At 37.4% G+C, this 19,758-nt stretch overlaps 1 protein-coding gene across 1 annotated transcript; it reads right to left on the reverse strand.

Annotated features, from left to right (window-relative positions):
- Positions 1-1,923: 1,923 nt before the first annotated feature.
- LOC107711378 (lachesin-like) lies at positions 1,924-3,482 on the reverse strand. The gene is made up of 5 exons (XM_016516365.1): positions 3,374-3,482; positions 2,885-2,947; positions 2,281-2,574; positions 2,058-2,201; positions 1,924-1,943 (listed from the first exon to the last, which is right to left on the reverse strand). The coding sequence occupies exons 1-5, from the start codon at positions 3,480-3,482 to the stop codon at positions 1,924-1,926; spliced, it is 630 nt and encodes a 209-aa protein (XP_016371851.1).
- Between the last annotated feature and the right edge of the window lie 16,276 nt (positions 3,483-19,758).

Below are 19,758 nucleotides of genomic sequence, written 5' to 3' on the forward strand. Positions count from 1 at the left end.
TGTTTAACATTGTGTGTAATACCCGAGTCGATCGGACTCGGAGAACACCCGGCCGTTATCAGAGTCAGTCAGCGCTGTGCGTGTGTTGTTTTGTAACTTTCAACTTGTAAAATTAGGATGAGAAAAGTATGAGTCGGTAATTTGAAATAAGGTGGAAAAAAAAAAATCACGAGCGACGTCATCAGAAGCAGGGTGTGCGGAGTTAATGCACACGCGCGGTGATAATGGATACCTTCATGAGTGATGTGAGTTATTATTGATTATTTTTTTTAAATAATATTATGAATGAACCGTCTTGTTGTTATATCTAAAATGTTTGCTCAGGCTGATTTCAGAGTTTCTCTAATGGCTTTATGAATCATGAACAGATCACTTGTTATAACTGTGTGTAGAGTGTTCTCTCATATTTTCAGATGATGTTTTGCATGGAGTGGAACTCAGAATGTTTAGTTCATTTAAACAGGAGAGAAAATTAGGCCTACAAACTACTGACAGATACACTGACCGCATTCATCTAATAATAAGCATGCTGATGTAAGAGCTGTTTCTCAAGACAAGACACATTAGATATAAATATATCAGAACACAACATGTTCAGCTTTGATCATGTGTTTTATGCAAATGACTAGCCTTGAGTACACACAGACACTAGTTTAGTATATTCTGAATTCACTAACATTAGAACGAGGTTAGGGTCTGTCCAAATACCCACACTTGCGGTCTTGAGGGCGCGTGCACACGACAGGAAGTAAGTGCACAAGACCGTCCCAGGTCTGAAAAGCGGCAAAGCTCAGTGCCCTTAACACACACTAAACCCACACTAACCCACACTAGGCTAAGTATATCCCTTATTGCATTTATCAGTAGCTATGTTTCCATCCAAAGATTTGAATTAAACTTATGCACAAAACTGGAATATCAAATAAAACATATGCGAATAAAGCACCGTTTCCAGCCAACGAGTCAAAGAGAACAAAATCGTCACTTCCTGATAAACTGTGGCACTAAATAGCTCTAAGAATATAGGAAAAGCCACTGAATATAATAATTTTCATATATATGATATAAATTACTAGCACCTCAGAGCGAGCAGACGTAACACAATAAATGCTGTCAATGCTTTCGGAGGTGGATGCTGCTGTTTGGCAACGCAGTCATGTAAGACAATTATACAGAAATACTTTGACGACAGACTTTCCTCAGGCATTTCAGAACGACCAGAACAACATATAGATGCTGTGAACGAGATCGGTCCGCTGCTAGTCAAGTTATCCGTCTCATAGGAACGCTGTTTGAACAAATGGGAACGCAAAAATCATAGCTGCAGTCTCAATCCCGTTCACTCAACTGTAACGACTTTTGCTTTATTACAGTATTGTAGCCTACGTTATCAGATTAATTAAAAAAAATAGCTTGCAGATATATAAAACGAACTAGGCCTATTTAATAATAATTTTTTAAAAATCTGAAAAAACCCCCCACTGTTTTTAGCGGTATATGAATTAACTTAATAATAATGTAAACATTTACAAATAACATTTAAAATAGGCTAAAGTAAGCTTTACAGTATACTGTATGTGGTGCTCTGCTGAACTTATAATATACTTTGTTTGTACTCCTCCAGGAGGCGCTCGACATAATAAATGTAATAAAACAAGGAGAGACTCTTGAAGCTTAGAGTGAGAAAACTTTATAGATAAATGCAAACAAATACAGATGGCACATACACAGCCGTCAAGTGAAACTGTGTCTTATCGGAAGAAAATATAAACAAAGCCTTTCAAACAGGATAAAAACATGTTATAATAAATAATCTAGCGTTAGCAAAGCAATATTTGGTCATCTTCAGTATTTATCATGACAAACACTAACATTTTGAGCATCGATGTGAGAATTTGTTATGGTTTGTTCTCAAATCATCTTCTAGGGTGTAAATGAGCCACCTATAAACAACATAAACACCAGCATATTAATATATAAAGCCATTAGAAATAAATGAAGATTAATGAATTCTATTTAAAAAAACAGTTATATGAAAAATGACCACAATTACATACCTGATGTGTGAATCTGTGCTCGATCCTGTTCAGCTCTTCTGGATCTGATGTCATAAACTAGAATAACGACAGTAGCCACGCCCACCAGAGCAGAGAGGACCAATCGGATCACAGCTTCAGTAGAACCACAGCAGTGGACAGAGTCTGAGGAATAAACACATCAAACTGAGATCAGCTCAGTCAATAAACACTAATATCAGCTCTAATATCAGCGCTGCTGTACCTGAACATGTGTGACAGAGTTGACTGATGTCCAGATGTTGAGTCTGCTTGCTGATGGGATTGTTGAGCACACAGCTGTAGCTGTTTTTATCCTGATATTCCACCTCCAGAGGTAGAGAGAGACTGATGCTGAGATCAGACACACTGATGCTGGACAATAAACTGTTTCCTTTGTACCAGGAGAGAGTCACATGACCCACATTCAACACTGAACACACCAGTGAACAATTCTGCTGTGATGATGAAGATGAACAGTTTGAAGAGTTACTGCTGATGACAGGAACCGGCAGACGAGCTGAAAACATAAGAAATATGACCAAATGTAATCAACAGTCTTATTTTCGGTTCAAAGTGTTCAACAGTCTGTAATTTCAAACTGTAAAATGATTTTATTTAAAGGACAGGACAAATGATCTCTACTCACCATAGACAGAAACTCTGAATGCTTTTAATGACAGTTTTCCTCCAGTTATCATTAGTTTATAATGTCCAGCGTGTTTTATTGTGATGTTTGTGATGGTCAGAGATCCAGTTTGATTGTCCAGCTTCAGTCTGTCTTGTAAAATGATTTTATTTAAAGGACAGGACAAATGATCTCTACTCACCATAGACAGAAACTCTGAATGCTTTTAATGACAGTTTTCCTCCAGTTATCATTAGTTTATAATGTCCAGCGTGTTTTATTGTGATGTTTGTGATGGTCAGAGATCCAGTTTGATTGTCCAGCTTCAGTCTGTCTTTGAATATCTCAAGCGCACCATAAAATAAGATTATAGATACTGGATCATCTCTATTGATTATAGGTGTTAAAGTCATTTCAGTTTCATACCCCCACCACAGTGTGTCATTTTCACTTATTTCAGTAAGATCAGTGTTTAGAGTAACAGAGTCTCCCTCCATCACTGATATTTCTTCACACTCTGAAACAGGGTTTGTCACAGATTAAGACTTTTGAATAACTTTGTTTTCAAAAGTAATAAGCTTGACATAAATTTTACTCTAAAATGTAAGCAGGTGAAATAAATGTAACTCACCAATGACTTTGAGAATGAATGTTGCTAATATCATTGGTCGGTTGGTTTTTACTGTATAATCTCCAGCATGTTCAGTTGTGATGTCTGTGATGGTCAGAGATCCGGTTTGATTGTCCAGCTTCAGTCTGTCTCTGAATCTCCCATCAAGAACATCATCAAATACAGTCATGCTGCCGGTCGTTACATTGGTATCAACGATCTTATAATTCTCAAGCCACCACTGAATCCTGCCAACCTGCTTTATCTGAGTAAGACCAGTGTTTAGAGTGACAGACTCTCCTTCTATCACCAGCAATGACACCGGACTGGTAGAACTACAAAACAGTCCTGAAGAACAGTTTATCACAGATCAAAATCACTTGATGTCAGTTTGATGAAGCTTCATTAAAATACTTGTAATCATTTAAATGTGAAGTAAAACTCACCAACCAGACGCCACAAACACAACCAGAACAAAACTACTTTGAGAAGCATTTTCTTCATCGGTTCACGATAGTGATGCTTAATGTCTGAAAACACTCTGAAACACGACTGAAGAACTGATATGTATCTGGTTGAATCCTCCCTCAACAGGATTCGACCTGCATCACAGTTTGATTTATCAGAGGAAGTCATGAAAATGAACAAGATTTTGCTGATTTTACATTTGATAACAAATTCATTCCCTGTATGAAAACTAAATGAATAGCAAACAGCAAAACAGTGAAATGCTGGATGAGTGTTGGATTAGATATCCATGATATATTCATCATAATTTATCGCAATGTCTTAGATTTAATCAATAAATAAATTTAGAATAACAAGACAGTAAGGGACCGTCGCTGTTACCAACCAAATGAAATCAGTATCAACAAAATCCATCTTTGCACTGCAGAGGAAACACAGAAGCTACATCTTAAAGGAACAGATCACCCAAAAATGACATTTAGTTGAGAAATGTAGCATCAGCAATGGATCCTCTGCAGTGAATGGGTGCCGTCAGAATGAGTCCAAACTGTTGAGAAAACTCACAATAATCCACAATTCACACCACTCCAGTCCATCAGTTAACATCTTGAGAAAACAAAACCTGCATGTTTGAAAAAACAAATCCATTATTAAGATGTTTTGAACTAAAATACAAGTCTGTAATCTATAATAACACTTCCTCCAGTGAAAAAGTGGTCTGGTCTGAATCAGGAGAGAAATCTGCACAGATCAAGCACCTCCTACAAGCCAAAACAGTTCAAAACAAATATGTGGTTGATTTTGATGTGAGAGACAACAGGAGACGGACTTTTTTCATTGGATGAAGCATTATTATGGATATTGGACTCATATTTGAGCTGGAAGCGGCAGTTTAAAGTTAATTAATGAATGAATAAGTCTTTGAATCATTCATGAAAAAAAATAATTTAAAAAAGCTACTTGATTCAGGAATGAAGCAAGTGGTTGATGAATGGGCCAGTGACTCATTGACTCACACGATTCGTTCAAAAAGGCTGCTTCATTCAGCGAAGACCACATTGCTGTGTGTTTTGGAACTATATTGACTGTGAAACAGAGTAAAACCAGACAATATTGTGTCTAAAGTGTAACTCAGTATTTACTTGTTTGTTGAACTGTTTTATAAAATCAATATCAATACATTTGCAATCATGCTGATATTCGTAAAAACAGCACTTGTGTGATATTAACTAGGCAGGGCCGTCGTGAGTGGGTTGAAAGGTGGTGATGGTTATAGGGGCCCAAGGCTGTGGGGGGCCCACAGCGATTTCAACCGACTGCCCGAGGCCAGCATGAAAGATGCTCAGGACAATCCACTGCTGCACGTCGTCACGAAAGCTTATCAATTGCACGTGTTTTGGAAATATAATGCATGAAACATATCAAGCTTAATATTCATATTCATATGCACTCCAGATAGGCTACACCACTTACCCTGCCATGCAGACCTGTCATTACAGTCCCGTCCCCCTGCACCGCAACCCAGGTTTGATGGGGCTTTTCAGTAACCCCCAATGGCTTCATATCACAATGAACTAAATAAATGTCGCTCCCTAATATTTTGTGATGTAAATGTTATAACCTATTAAAACATTTATTTAATTCTATTGTAGACAATCCTTTACAAAAATGAACAATGAACAATGGTTACTATAGTAAAAGTGTAGTAACTAGGGGTTGAACGACTTCTTATTTTTTGAAGTCGACTTTTATGTGATGAAAGTCGAGTCGAAGTCGACTAGTCGCTGATGACGTCATTAATGAACAAATAAGTCTGGAGCTGTGACAAACACCTTGTGCACAGCTATGGCATATGACACAGTGCTGCCCACATGGCTATTGCTCCTATAACAGCTAATTTTTGTCAGTTCTTTTGTCTTTGGGTCGTTATATTTCTCACGGATTTCTGCTTGTTCTAAATCAGATACAGATAAAGTAGCACAGAAAAGATTACATTCATATGAATGCATTAGTGAGAGCGATTGCGTGTGTGAATTAATTCTACCTGGCACCGTCTCTCTACTGAAGCTGTGGGATTTAGTTCTTAAGAAATATATGCTTGAACTTTTCAGTTTCTAAGCTATTTTACTGAGAAATGTACAATATGCTGTTTAAAACGTGCATTCTCCCGTTCAATTTTGAGCATCCAGTAATATAATCACACGTCTTGTGGAGCACTTTCAGAGTATGCACTTAATTGTCATTTTAACTGTTTGGAAACGGAGCGTAAATGTGGAAGTCCTTCAAAGATTTCTTATCCTGTTGCGCCCTCTATAGGACCGGCGACTAGTCGACGTCAAGCTTAAAGCGTCATGGCAGAGCATTGAAGTCGACTAGTCGGTGCAACCCCTAGTTGTAACCATGTTTTTTGGGCATATTTATTACCAATTGTATACTGTAACTCAGTAGCGAACCGTGACTCTAGAACCTAGGCCCTCTCCCCCTACCCTCGTTGGGGGAAATTACAAAATACCAGCCTAACTTACGGTGTCTTCTTCTAAAAGTCATCTTTGACAATTCCACTTTTGAAACAAAAGGCTATTCCAGCCTTAATGTGGTCGCACACCGGAGGACAAGTGCAGCACTGCATTACACCACACCACGTCTTTAATAGTCGCACACATTGTTTTCTTTGCGTGCACGAAGACCGACTGGCGGCACCACCGGCGACTGTCCACGGATCCCAGCTGCGACTCCGGGCGCTGTTCATAATCCTGCCGCGCCACAGCGCCACTCACATCATTTTCCATTAAATTACATTATATTTGTCCCAAATCATTGTTAATGTACATAATGACTTCATCCTAGGCTGGACGATTGTGTATTGTGCATTTTTTCAGCAAAACATTTGTCTTTCTGTGGTTCTAAAAAATTTTGTGATTCATTTAACGTTAGTGAGCTACAGATCGCAAATTCTCATCCCATTTGCTGTTTTCGATCCCCGAACTCTAAACTCTGACAGCACTTGCTCATTCTTGAAGTTAAGTTTTGACTGTTTTGGGAATAGATTAAATGTTTTGGACTGCCGTCTTGAACGGTGTGCGATACGTGTTGCACTGGGGCACTGCGCTTCTCGTCCGGTGTGCGACCGCAACAAAACAGTACAGCGAGAGTGACTGATATTACCAAAATAAAACAGCTAAATTTAAGTCTGCAAATGCAAAGCCTCATTACAAATGCATCATCACACAAAATATACAGACACTCAATCCCTCCTACCACACAAAACCAACAAATGTAATGTGTTTAAGACAATACACCATGACAGAGCTCACAGCAAATTAGCGACAGACACTTCAAGACAAACAAACAGTGTTTAAAATAAATATCTAAGATCCAATAGCACTAATAGAGAGTTACAACTTCAAGACAAACAAGCAGTGTTTATAATAAATATCATTGGCACAGCGGCCCAGTAAATGTCCTTACTTACGTTATTTGCGGCTTCCATCATGACGTGAATAATAGCTAGTTTTATCAGCGTATATCTTTTTTTCCGATAGAGATCCCACAGCAGGCGGAACTTGTCATAAAGTCTTTATCACTTTATTAAAATGTAAAAAATCGAAACTTTGCTTCCTTTGCTTTTGTAAACAAACATTGGTTGTCGCGAGACTCACACACGCATGCGCTGTACATACGTCCTAAGTAAATGTGTGTTTAGAATGTTTCATGGAAGCTGGGTAAAATTATAATCGTTGTAGGGCATCGATGAGAATGCACAAAGTTACATTAATAACTTTATTGATGGCTCAACATGTGGATCAAGGTGTGTTTACTGTAAAGAAGGAATAACAACAACAACATTGACATCAGTTACAAATCTAATTCATCAAACACTAATATATTGCTGCTCATGGAACCACAAACTCCTCTTATTAAACAAATATCATAAATTACCAAGGTTTCAACGACATCAAATGACCCAATATTCAAACATACAACAAACAGTATCCATGGATATAAAGATTAAAGTTCCTCAACCAACAATCTGTACAAACAATTCATCTTGCACAAACAATATATCTCCTCATGTTAAATACAAAGTGACAACTTACACTTGATGCACGCACATAGTCCACATAACAAATAAACCAGTCATGGCCATCACTGCTGTCTAGGCCTCAACTCTCCTTTAAATGGCTTCCACCATTGCCATGTGCTCAGAGAGGAAGTGAGGTGGCAGATATTTAAAGGAACAGTTAGTATCGCTCCCTAATGGCCCATTCCCTTCATAACAACGTGCGTACAACAGTTAGTAGAAGTTACACAAAACTGTTTAAATATGTTTTAAATATGGATTTTTTATTTTTATTTTTTTTTACAAAAATGCATGGGTTCGCTACAGGAGGCCTTTATTCACCCCCCGGAGCCGTGTGAGGCACGTTTTAATATGGATGGATTCGCTTTATTTGACTTCTTTTGGACTGTTGAACAAAAACACCCACCCATGCCATTATAAAGCTTGGAAGAGCCAGGACAATTTTTAATATAACTCCAATTGGATTCGTCTGAAGAAGAAAGGCATATACACCTAGGATGCATTGAGAGTGAGTAATACATGGGCTAATTTAAATTTTTGGGTAAACTAACCCTTTAACACCATGTCTACATCATTCCCTGTCCCCTATATAGGGCACTACGTGCCATTCACTGTACAGAAAAATACTAATTATGTGAACAAGTGAGCGATTTCAGCCACAGCTTCAGCGTCTATTTATAGTGTAGGGGAGCATTTCTAGAGAGCATTTGATTGGACAGAAAGTTTAATGAGAAGCTGAATTGCAGGGTGATGTCATCAAAATGGATCCATATTGACGGAAGACTGTAAGTTTTGAACGCTTATATCTTGTAAATGCAAAATTTGTCATTGTTTTAGAGCACACTAACTTATAGATAACGTTAAGGCTAACATATTCATACTAAAAGCCAAAAAACGTCAATTTTGATTATATTTTGATTATAATTTTGATAATATTTACCACCGACATGGTCACAAAAATACGCTTTGACAATGTAATGTAAACATTCTAAAAAAAAATGTATCAAACAGTGTTTTAATAAAGTAAACCTCTATATATGTGCACTGCTGAAATGGTTCAAATTGACATGTAGTCTGTGTTCCCCAGGGGGCATTCGACATCATAAAAACACATGGAGAGACTCTTAAACCTCAGAGAAAACTTTATTGATAATTGCAGGCTGATACATATGGCATATAGATAGCAGTAATAGTAAAGTGAGATCTGCGTGTCTTATCTTTATATAGGAAAATATAAACAATAAGTCCTTTCAAAATTGATTTAAAAAAAAAAACATTGAAAATGAAAAGAGATGGCACAAGCTCAAGCAATCATCAGTAGTTGAAGAACCTTTAAAGTTCTACATTCTGCTTTAAATTTCATTTTTTTCTGAAAAAGATGAATATATAAAGTCATAAATGATTAAATCTCACAAATATTTATATATGTAAAAACGGTTTGTGAGAAATTACATCAATTATGTACCTGATGAGTGAATATGTGCTTGATCTTGTTCAGCTCTTCTGGATCTGATGTCATAAACCAGAAGAATGCTATGACCAAATGTAATCAACAATAATCTTATTTTCGGTTCAATGTGTTCAACTGTCTGTAATCTCAAACTATAAAAAGATTATATTTGAAAGACAGAAGAAATCATCTCTACTCACCATAGACAGAAACTCTGAACACTGGATTTCCTCCAGTTATCATTAGTTTATAATGTCCAGCATGCTTTATTGTGATGTTTGTGATGGTCAGAGATCCAGTTTCATTGTCCAGCTTCAGTCTGTCTCTGAATCTCCCATCAAGAACATCAAATGTGGAGAAGTGTCCAGCAGTTCTGTTGATGTGAGCTATTAAAGCCGTTTCTGTTTCATACTCCAACAGAATGTCATTTTCACTTATTTCAGTAAGATCAGTGTTTAGAGTAACAGAGTCTCCCTCCGTCACTGATATTTCTTCTGCATCACAAACACACAGAAACAGGGTTTGTCACAGATTGAGACTTTTGAATAATTTTATGATGGTTTACTAAAGTAATTAGCTTCATGTTTAAATTTCACTTTAAAATACAAGCCAGTGAAACAAATATTTAACTCACTATAGACAGTGAGAATGAAACTTATCCTCATTGGTCTGTTGTTCTGTAATTCATAATGTCCAGCATGCTTTATTGTGATGTTTGTGATGGTCAGAGATCCGGTTTGATTGTCCAGCTTCAGTCTGTCTCTGAATCTCCCGTCAAGAACGTTATCATATACTGTCATGCTGCCAGTCGTTACATTGACTTCAACTGTCAAATATTTCCCAAACCACCACTGAATCCAATCATCCCTCATTGGTCTGTTGTTCTGTAATTCATAATGTCCAGCATGTTCAGTTGTGATGTCTGTGATGGTCAGAGATCTGGTTTGATTGTCCAGCTTCAGTCTGTCTCTGAATCTCCCGTCAAGAACGTTATCATATACTGTCATGCTGCCAGTCGTTACATTGACTTCAGCTATCAAATATTTCCCAAACCACCACTGAATCCAATCATCCTGCCTTATATCAGTAAAATTAGTGTTTAGAGTGACAGATTCTCCCTCTGTCACTGATATTGACACCTGTACTGTATAACCAAACACTCCTGAAGAACAGAGTTTATCACAGATCAGAATCACTTGATGTTGGTTTGATGAAGCTTCACTAGAATACTTGTAACCATTAAAGATTTTAAATTGAACGATAACTTTGAGCTTCATATTTTAATTGAGTCAATCCTTAATAACTGAAAAACAAAGAGTTGAATTCAAACTTTATCTCAAAGTAAAATCACACTCATTTATTTCTATATGAGAATAGTAGTGAATGTTAATCTCTATTTTAACCAGTAATGTATTTATGGTACCAGAGAACAGAGGCAAATGAAGCCATAAAAACACATCAAACTCACCAACCAGAAGCCACAAACACAAACAGAACAAACTTAATTTGAGAAGCATTTTCTTCATCAGTTCACTGCAAAGCCCAAAGTTTTGATGCTTAAAATGTCTAAAAACACACTGAAACACGACTGAACTGTGATATTTATCTGGCCGTGACCACGACTTAAAATGTCTGAAAACACTCTGAAACATGACTGAACTGTGATATTTATCTGGCTGTGACCACAGATTCTGCTCCCACGTCCATCTCCTTTATCATTAAAAAAATCAACAAGCTTTTGCTGATCTTACATTTTTACACGAGTTCCAGCCCTGCATGAAAACTAACAGCAGGAGTGTTTGATTAGATATCCTTTCATCATCTTTAATGTCAATTTCTTACATTTAATCAATAAATTCAATTAGAATAATTAGGAGACAAATCTGTATCAACAAACTCCATCTTCGCGTCGCAGAGAAAACACAGAAGCTGCATCTTAAAGGTGCAGTTCACCCAAAATTGACAATTAGCTGAAAATATGCTCGCCCATAGGCCAGTCAGAGACGAAGATGAGTTCTTCATCAGATTTGTAGAAATGTTTCTTTCCATCACTTGCTTACGAATGAATCCTCTGCAGTAAATGGGTGCCGTCAGAATGAGTCCAAACAGCTGATAAAAACATCACAATAATCCACAAGTAATCCACACCATAGTCCATCAATTAACATCTTGTAAGGCCAAAAGCTGCGTGTTTGTAAGAAACAAATTATTAAGATCATTAAGATGTTTTTAACTTCAAACGGTTGCTTCCAGGTAAAATATGAGACCATAATTCATATTGAATCAGGAGAGAAATATGCATACAACAAGCACTGTTTACAAGCCAAAACAGTCCAAAATGCCTAAAAGTTTGATATGAGAGGTCAACAGGGGACAGACATTTGCACTTGTATTTAAGACAGAAGTGATGGTTTAAAGTTTAAAGCATCTTTAAAAAAACATTTCTGCAAATGTTCAGTTTTGGGTGAACTATTACTTTAATGAATAAGTCATTGAATCATTCATTAAACCAATTCAGGAACAAACGAGTCATTGAATCACTGACTCACCCGATTCTTTCAAAAACACAGCTTTATTCAGTACCAAGTAGGGATGTCCCGATCAGGTTTTTGTGCCCCCGATTCGATCCGAGTCATTGAATATTGAGTATCTGCCGTAACCGAGTCCCGATCCAATACGTGTATATTCCTAGTGTTGGATGCACATTTCAAGTACATTCAAGTTATTAAAATCAATCCAATGTATACAGAGTTGTGCAGAGAGTACAAGTAATATAAATGTCTGTGTGTGTGTGTGTGTGTGTGTGTATACATATATAAGATACATATATCTCTCCATGTATATATTTGCACATACTGTATGAAAACATTGACTACTGATGTAAACTTTTTGTATTTTATATGTACAATAAGCAGAATACTTATTATATAAGTAAATAAGCAACATAAAGGTAAATAAGTGGAGATATGGTTAGAAAGCATGAAGCTCTCGGTGTCAGAATGCCAGTCTGTCAACCAAATGGAATTCAAAGCAAGACGCAACCCATGGCAACGTCTCAGATAGTCTGACGGCAGACAAAAGTAAACGATGAATGAATGAGTGATCGTTACAAAAGTGTGCATCAAATACATTGAACACAGAAGCTTAAACGTGTGTGACGCACGAGAACAGACCTCACTGGTTCTCGCGCATCTCAGGCTGCGTTCCAGTTAATTTTTTTATGCCCTTCACTCACAGACTTCCCTCCGTCTCGTTTACTCAAATGTACCTCATTGATTACGTTGCATGAGTGCACACTACTGGCGGAACCCTTGCAATGGGCTGAATTGGAACATCCTAAGGCCCCGATCACACCGAACGCGTTTTTTAGGTCTGACTTTTTTTAAAAAAAGAGCAGTGCGCTGCATTTTTTATGTTACTAGGCAACCACCAAATCAGCTGTCCTGTCAATCTAATTAAACGATTATAGCACGAGCACTCTAAAGCCTTTGGTTTTTGCTGTTAAGTAAACTGTCATATTAGCAGAAACTTTAAAAAATACAGCTCCAGGTAACCCACGACAGACACCAAAAGTTTCTCCTACATCATTGCAGTTTCCGGCCTTTCTAAGCAACGGTAAACTTTCGTCACCACAACGGAAGGCCCGCCTCTCCATTCAATCGATTGGACAATGGAAAAAAAAACGTAGAGAGCTTTTTCTGCTCAGAGTTGCTTTTTTTTTCAACTTCAGGCGCTCAGAGCGCTCCTGCAAAAACGCGAGGCGCAGCAGGCGGCGAAAACGCGAGGCACACAGGGCGCATAAACAGCGCGCAGAAAGCTCACTGCCAACCGAAAACAATTCAAAAAAGGCTCCTCTCACTGCAAAAAAATGCGTTCTGTCTGATCGGGTCCTAAGTCCTCGATCACTTAGAATCCTCTGTGGAGTTGGTTTATTGTTTACATTTTTCCCTTTATGAATTTGTTTGGTGCAGCATTCTATATGTATATAGGTATGCTTGGGTGTTATAAATGTAAAAACAAAATATTTATATATCATAGAGTTGTTTGGGGTGGGGATAAATTAAACGTGATCTGCGATGATGTCATAGTCGTGTTGCATTGTGGTCTACAGAGCGGCCTGAAGTGCATATGAAGCAGACTCGCTCCCCTTGGTCAAAATTGAGGGGCCGAGGGTCTGTCCATATAAACTTCCCTAATCCACTTCACGAAGTGGAATGCACTTCAAAATGGCAGCGGGGATTCCTCCGAGAGGAAGTGCTTAGGGAAGTTTGCGAGTGCATGTCTAAAAGTGGAGTGGAATGCAGCCACACACACACATTCTTCTTTTGGATTTAATAGTGGTTGAACATGCACATTGGAGCATCTTTTCCTTTTAATGGCGATTGGAAAATCTACTGGAAGGAGAATACTGCCACCTACTGCACGTCACCGGCATGACAGCTGTCATAAAAAAAACTATGGTTAAAAAAAATACTTGTGTTGCACAGAGACATAGGCAGTTCTTCTGTGGATTTGTTTAGAACAATATTTGTTGTGAAATAGAGCAAAAACAGACAATATAATGTCTATAATGTAACTCAATGTTAAATTCTTGTTTGCTGAGTTGTATGAAATCAAAATAACATTTGCAATCCTGCTGGTATTTGTGAAAAACAGCACTCTTGCTCATGTGATATTGCCCGTGCCCAACTATGTTGCATAAGGAAAAGTATAAAAGATATGAAAAGTCCAACAGACTTTTCCCCTCATATCTTGAATATTGGGGTCATTCAAACAGGCTAAATCATGCAGTGAAGGCATGCACTTTTATTTGCACATGTGCACTAGTTTATCACACTAAACTACTGACACACACAGTAACCACATACATCCAGCAGTGGCTGTTTATCCACCCAACAGATCAAACCACACTTCTGTACAGATAAAACAGTGGAGGAAAACCATTGCAGGGTTCATTTTTGACTCAAAAACCAGTAAATCACGTTTATAATGTTTGCCTGTGTTGTTAGAACTAAATTCATGAGTAAAAGTTAATGAAAACATACAGTAACCAGTAAATGTGATTGTTCGTTTGGAGAAATTAGCATTTAGTTAACGGTCTGTGAGATTTGGTCTTTGGGAAATTTGATGAGAAATATGCTTGATATGTTTATAATGAGATCTCTGGCTTTTGATCTGTAGATTTGTAGACTTTAGTATAATCTGATCAAATAACTAATTTGAAACTCTAATTGAAGCACATGTGAGGTTACCTTAGTCGTTTCTTCTGGAAAGAGAAGTGTAGAGGTCTGCATCTATGTTTTCTGAAATTCAAGTAACGTTATGGTGGATTTACACAACAATTGTCACAGTTCACTACGTGCATAACAGTAACAAAAGTTGAAAAATGGGTTTTTTAGATTTTAAACAACTCAGACAATAAAAAATGCAAAGAGAGTGCACAAGCTCAAGCAATCATCAGCAGTTATGACAAAAACACTTGAAACGTTAATTTTCTGCATTTTGCTTTAGATTTCAATTGTTTCTGAAAAAGATGAATATATATAAAGCCATAAATTAATAAATCTCATAAATATTTACATATGCAAAAACAAAAAAGTTTGTAAGAAATTACATCAGTTATAGCCCTATGATGAGTGAATCTGTGCTGGATCCTGTTCAGCTCTTCTGGATCTGATGTCATAAACCAGAATAACGACAGTAGCCACGCCCACCAGAGCAGAGAGGACCAATCGGATCACAGCTTCAGTAGAACCACAGCAGTGGACAGAGTCTGAGGAATAAACACATCAAACTGAGATCAGCTCAGTCAATAAACACTAATATCAGCTCTAATATCAGCGCTGCTGTACCTGAACATGTGTGACAGAGTTGACTGATGTCCAGATGTTGAGTCTGCTTGCTGATGGGATTGTTGAGCACACAGCTGTAGCTGTTTTTATCCTGATATTCCACCTCCAGAGGTAGAGAGAGACTGATGCTGAGATCAGACACACTGATGCTGGACAATAAACTGTTTCCTTTGTACCAGGAGAGAGTCACATGACTCACATTCAACACTGAACACACCAGTGAACAATTCTGCTGTGATGATGAAGATGAACAGTTTGAAGAGTTACTGCTGATGACAGGAACCGGCAGACGAGCTGAAAGCATGAGAGAATAGAGATAAATGGGGATGAATGAAGATTTTCAAATAGATGAGGAAGAAACACAGAGAGCAACCAAGACTGATCAAAAAGGCATTTTAAAAACTAATTTGATAGATAAAGTTAAATCATTGCATTGTGTATAATGCATATGGGGAAAACTCCTGTTTTACTCTGTACTGAAGCCTAAATTGTTCACGTTTGTGTAGCTGCAAAGGCATCAGAACTCGACAGAGTCTCAACATTTCCTGACCCGACCTGATATTTTGATTTTTTTTATTAGTTTGACAGGGAAAGCTGTGCGCAAACAGAAACACACACACACACATATATTCATTTATAAAAAAAATAAATAAAAAATAAGATAAAAAACACTCCCCAGAAAAAAGGGCACTTTCTCTCGAGGAAGAAAAAGGGCAGGTGCTCAAGCCCCCTTTGATGTCTATGTGTGCACATGCCTGATCCTTTCTGACTAATATAACCAGTAATTTATTACATGGTACCAGAACTGAAGCAAATCAAGCCATAAAAACACATTTCAAACTCACCAACCAGACGCCACAAACTCAACCAGAACAAAACTAATTTGAGAAACATTTCCTTCATCAGTTAACTGCCAAGCGCACAATTTTGATGCTTAAAATGTCTGAAAACACTCTGAAACACGCCTGAACTTTAATATTTATCTGACTGTGATCACAGTTTCCACTCCAATGTCCGCTCCTTTAAAGGGGTCATATGATGCGATTTCAATTTTTCCTTTCTCTTTGAAGTGTTACAAGCTCTTGGTGAATAAAGAAGATCTGTAAAGTTGCAAAGACTAAAGTCTCAAATCCAAAGAGATATTCTTTATAAAAGTTAAGAGTTAACCACGGCCAATGACAGCACATCTCGCTTTTTCAGACCGATGAGCTTTGTAAAAATCGACGCGTTTCAGAAAGGCGGGGCATAGAGGAGAAACAATAATGTACAGTATGTGGAAAATAATGTGTTTTTTTAACTTTAAACCGCATAAACACGTCATTACACCAAATACACAAAATAATGTTCTTTTTAGCAGCATCATATGACCCCTTTAATATCATGAAAATCAACAAGCTTTTGCTGATCTCACATTTTCAAATGAATTCCGGCCCTGCATGAAAACTAACAGCAGGAGTGTTTGATTAGATATCCTTTCATCATCTTTAATGTCAGTTTCTTACATTTAATCAATAAATTCATTTAGAATAACAAGACACTACAGGACTGTTACCAATCAAATGAAATCAGTATCAACAAAATCCATCTTTGCACAGCAGAGGAAACACAGAAGCTACATCTTAAAGAAACAGATCACCCAAAAATGACATTTAGCTGAAAATGTGCTCACCCTCAGGCCATCCAAGATGTAGATGAGTTTGTTTCTTCATTAGATTTGTAGGAATGTAGCATTGCATCAGTGTCTCAGCAATGGATGCTCTGCAGTGAATGGGTGCCGTCAGAATGAGAGTCCAAACAGCTGATAAAAACATCACAATAATCCACACCACTCCAGTCCATCAGTTAACATCTGGAGACGACAAAAGCTGAAACAAATCCAGCATTAAGAGGTTTTTCACTTCAAATTGTTGCTTCCAGTTAAAATATGAGACCATAATCCATTATATTGAATCAGGAGAGAAATCTCCACAGATCAAGCACCACTTACAAGCCAAAACAGCCCAAAATGCCCAAAAGTGAGAGGTCAACAGGGGATGGACTTTTTCACTGGAGGTAGTGTTATTATGGATTATGAACTTGTATTTTGGACAGAAGTGACGGTTTACAGTTAAAAACAGCTCAAAAATAAAAATAAGCACATTTTCCATTTTAAGTCAACTATAACTTTAATGAATAAGTAATTGAATCTTTCATTAAACCAATTCAGGAACGAATGAGTCATTGAATCATTGACTCACCCAATTCTTTCAAAAACGCGGCTTTTTTCAGTACCAAGTGTTGCACTGAGAGATCAGCGTGGATTCTGTGGATTTGTTTGGAACAATATTTGTTGTGAAATAGAGCAAAAACAGACAATATTATGTCTAAAATGTAACTCAATATTAACTTCTTGTTTGTTGAATTGTTGTATGAAATCAACATAACAATTGCAATTGTGCTGATATTTGTGAAAAACAGCACTCTTGCTCATGTGATATTGCTTAACTATGTTATATGAGGAAAATATAAAAGATATGAAAAGTCCAACAGGCTTTTCCCCTCATATCTTGAATATTGGGGTCATTCCAGCAGGCTAAACCACGCAGTGAATGCGTGCACTCTTAATGTGCACATGTACTAGTTTATCACACTAAACTACTGACACACACAGTAACCACATACATCCAGCAGAAGCCGTTTATCCACCCAACAGATCAAACCACACTTCTGTACAGATAAAACAGTGGAGGAAAACCATTGCAGGGTTCATTTTTGACTCAAAAACCAGTAAATCACATTTATAATGTTTGCCTGTGTTGTTAGAACTAAATTCATGTAAAAGTTAATGAAAACATACAGTAAACAGTAAATGCGATTGTTCGTTTGGAGACATTTGCATTTGATTAACTGCGAGATTTGTTCTTGAGAAAATTTGTCGAGAAATGCTTGAGTTTATAATAAAATCTCAGGCGTTTGATTGTAGACTTTGGCATTTTGGCAAATCTGAGCAAAATAACTCATTCGAAACTCTAATTGAAGCACATGTGAGGTTACCTTAGTCTTTTCTTCTGGAGAGAGTAGCGGCCTGGATCAGTGTTTTCTGAAAATAAAGTAAGTTATGGTGGATTTACACAATTCTCACAGTTCACTCCCTATATAATGGTAACAAATAATGGTAACACCCTTTTTTTAACCGTCAGTTATCGTTTGAAACTCAAGATAGACAATTCAAGGCATTAATGTTTGCCTACAAAACCACCACTGGCTCTGCACCCCTTTACCTAAATTCATTACTTCAGAGTTATGTGCCTCTAGAAGCTTGCGTTCTGCAAGTGAACGTCACTTTATTGTTCATCCCAAAGAGGCACAAAATCACTTTCACAGACTTTTACATTAACTGTTCCCTCCTGGTGGAATGACCTGCCCAACTCAATCCCAGCAGCTGAGTCCTTAACCATCTTCAAGAATCGGCTAAAAACACATCTCTTCCATCTTTATTTGACCCTCTATTTATCACCCTGCAGCCCAAGACTGCAGAAAAAAAAAACTTGAATTAACATTACATGAATGAACATACAACACAACATAAATCATGTCAAACATGAACAAATGACTACAAAGACAACACAGAACCAAATAAGACATCAGGAAGAGCAGGGAACATGAGAAAACAACTAAACAAAACCTACAAATAAAAGACAAAACCTTTACAGCAACATGAATCCATGATGTTTAAGGTTCATTGTGTGAATATCATCAAATCTGGCAGTAAACTACAGTACAAGCACAATATATAATTTGATGTAAAAAAGTATAAAGAACTATATAAGTCGCCGTCTTTTTGTGTGTATTGGATGGTTTGGATTTAAAATGATGAATTAAAATAATGGAAAAGGCAATGAAGTACTTTGAAGTTGAAGAGAAACTGAACAGTGTCTCCTGCTGGTGCTGGACGGAACGATACAGAGCCCGGACACCATCTACTTTCACTCTTAAAACACTGATTCAGCGCATACAAGTTATTTATCGATTTATTGTTTTAAAATAACTCGAACGTACCTGCTACAGTAGGTTCTAATCTAATCGCGTTCTGATTGGTCCCGCGTAAATGTGCTGCGGTCCCTTTAAGCGCGACTCCATTTTTCGGCGATTTTTTATCAAAGTTCCTGAACAATTTGAACGCTCCGAATCTACTCCGAGTTTCTCAACGAGTTGAATCTGGATTAACGGAGGAATTTAAGCAGTTATTCGGCTGACATCAAACACCGAAACTACCTACCATTAGGCTATCATTGTTATTAGCATCATCTTTTCATCAGCAGCAGAGTTTGGATCAAACCGGATCAGCATCTACAGACATGTCGAGTGAGTCCAGAACAACGAAACTCTGTAAAATCATACAGCAGAATTCTGCATAACTACATACACACATATAGGATACTACACAATGCACACAACTGTAATACACGAGTCTTCACTGTTTTCTGATAACTACCGCTGTTTACTCTCTACTCAAGTTCATCTGCGGATCTGTAGCTAATTGATGTTTTCATTGTTTGGCACTTTTGCAATTGACTGGATTCGCGTTAATAATTTCTTCAGTACCAGTTTTTTTTTTACTTAATTCGCGTCCACA

Source organism: Sinocyclocheilus rhinocerous, unplaced genomic scaffold (assembly GCF_001515625.1).
Source record: "Sinocyclocheilus rhinocerous isolate Xijiao unplaced genomic scaffold, SAMN03320098_v1.1 scaffold1469, whole genome shotgun sequence".
NCBI lineage: Eukaryota > Metazoa > Chordata > Actinopteri > Cypriniformes > Cyprinidae > Sinocyclocheilus > Sinocyclocheilus rhinocerous.

What these genes read in the sequence shown, in the direction of transcription:
- LOC107711378 (XM_016516365.1), bottom strand. Translation starts at nt 3,482, where the DNA reads ATGACTGTATTTGATGATGTTCTTGATGGGAGATTCAGAGACAGACTG. An exon ending in CACAACTGAACATGCTGGAG is followed by an intron (nt 2,948 to 3,373) that starts ATTATACAGTAA and finishes AACACGCTGGAC; the next exon opens with ATTATAAACTAATGATAACT. An exon ending in ATTCAGAGTTTCTGTCTATG is followed by an intron (nt 2,575 to 2,884) that starts GTGAGTAGAGAT and finishes TTATGTTTTCAG; the next exon opens with CTCGTCTGCCGGTTCCTGTC.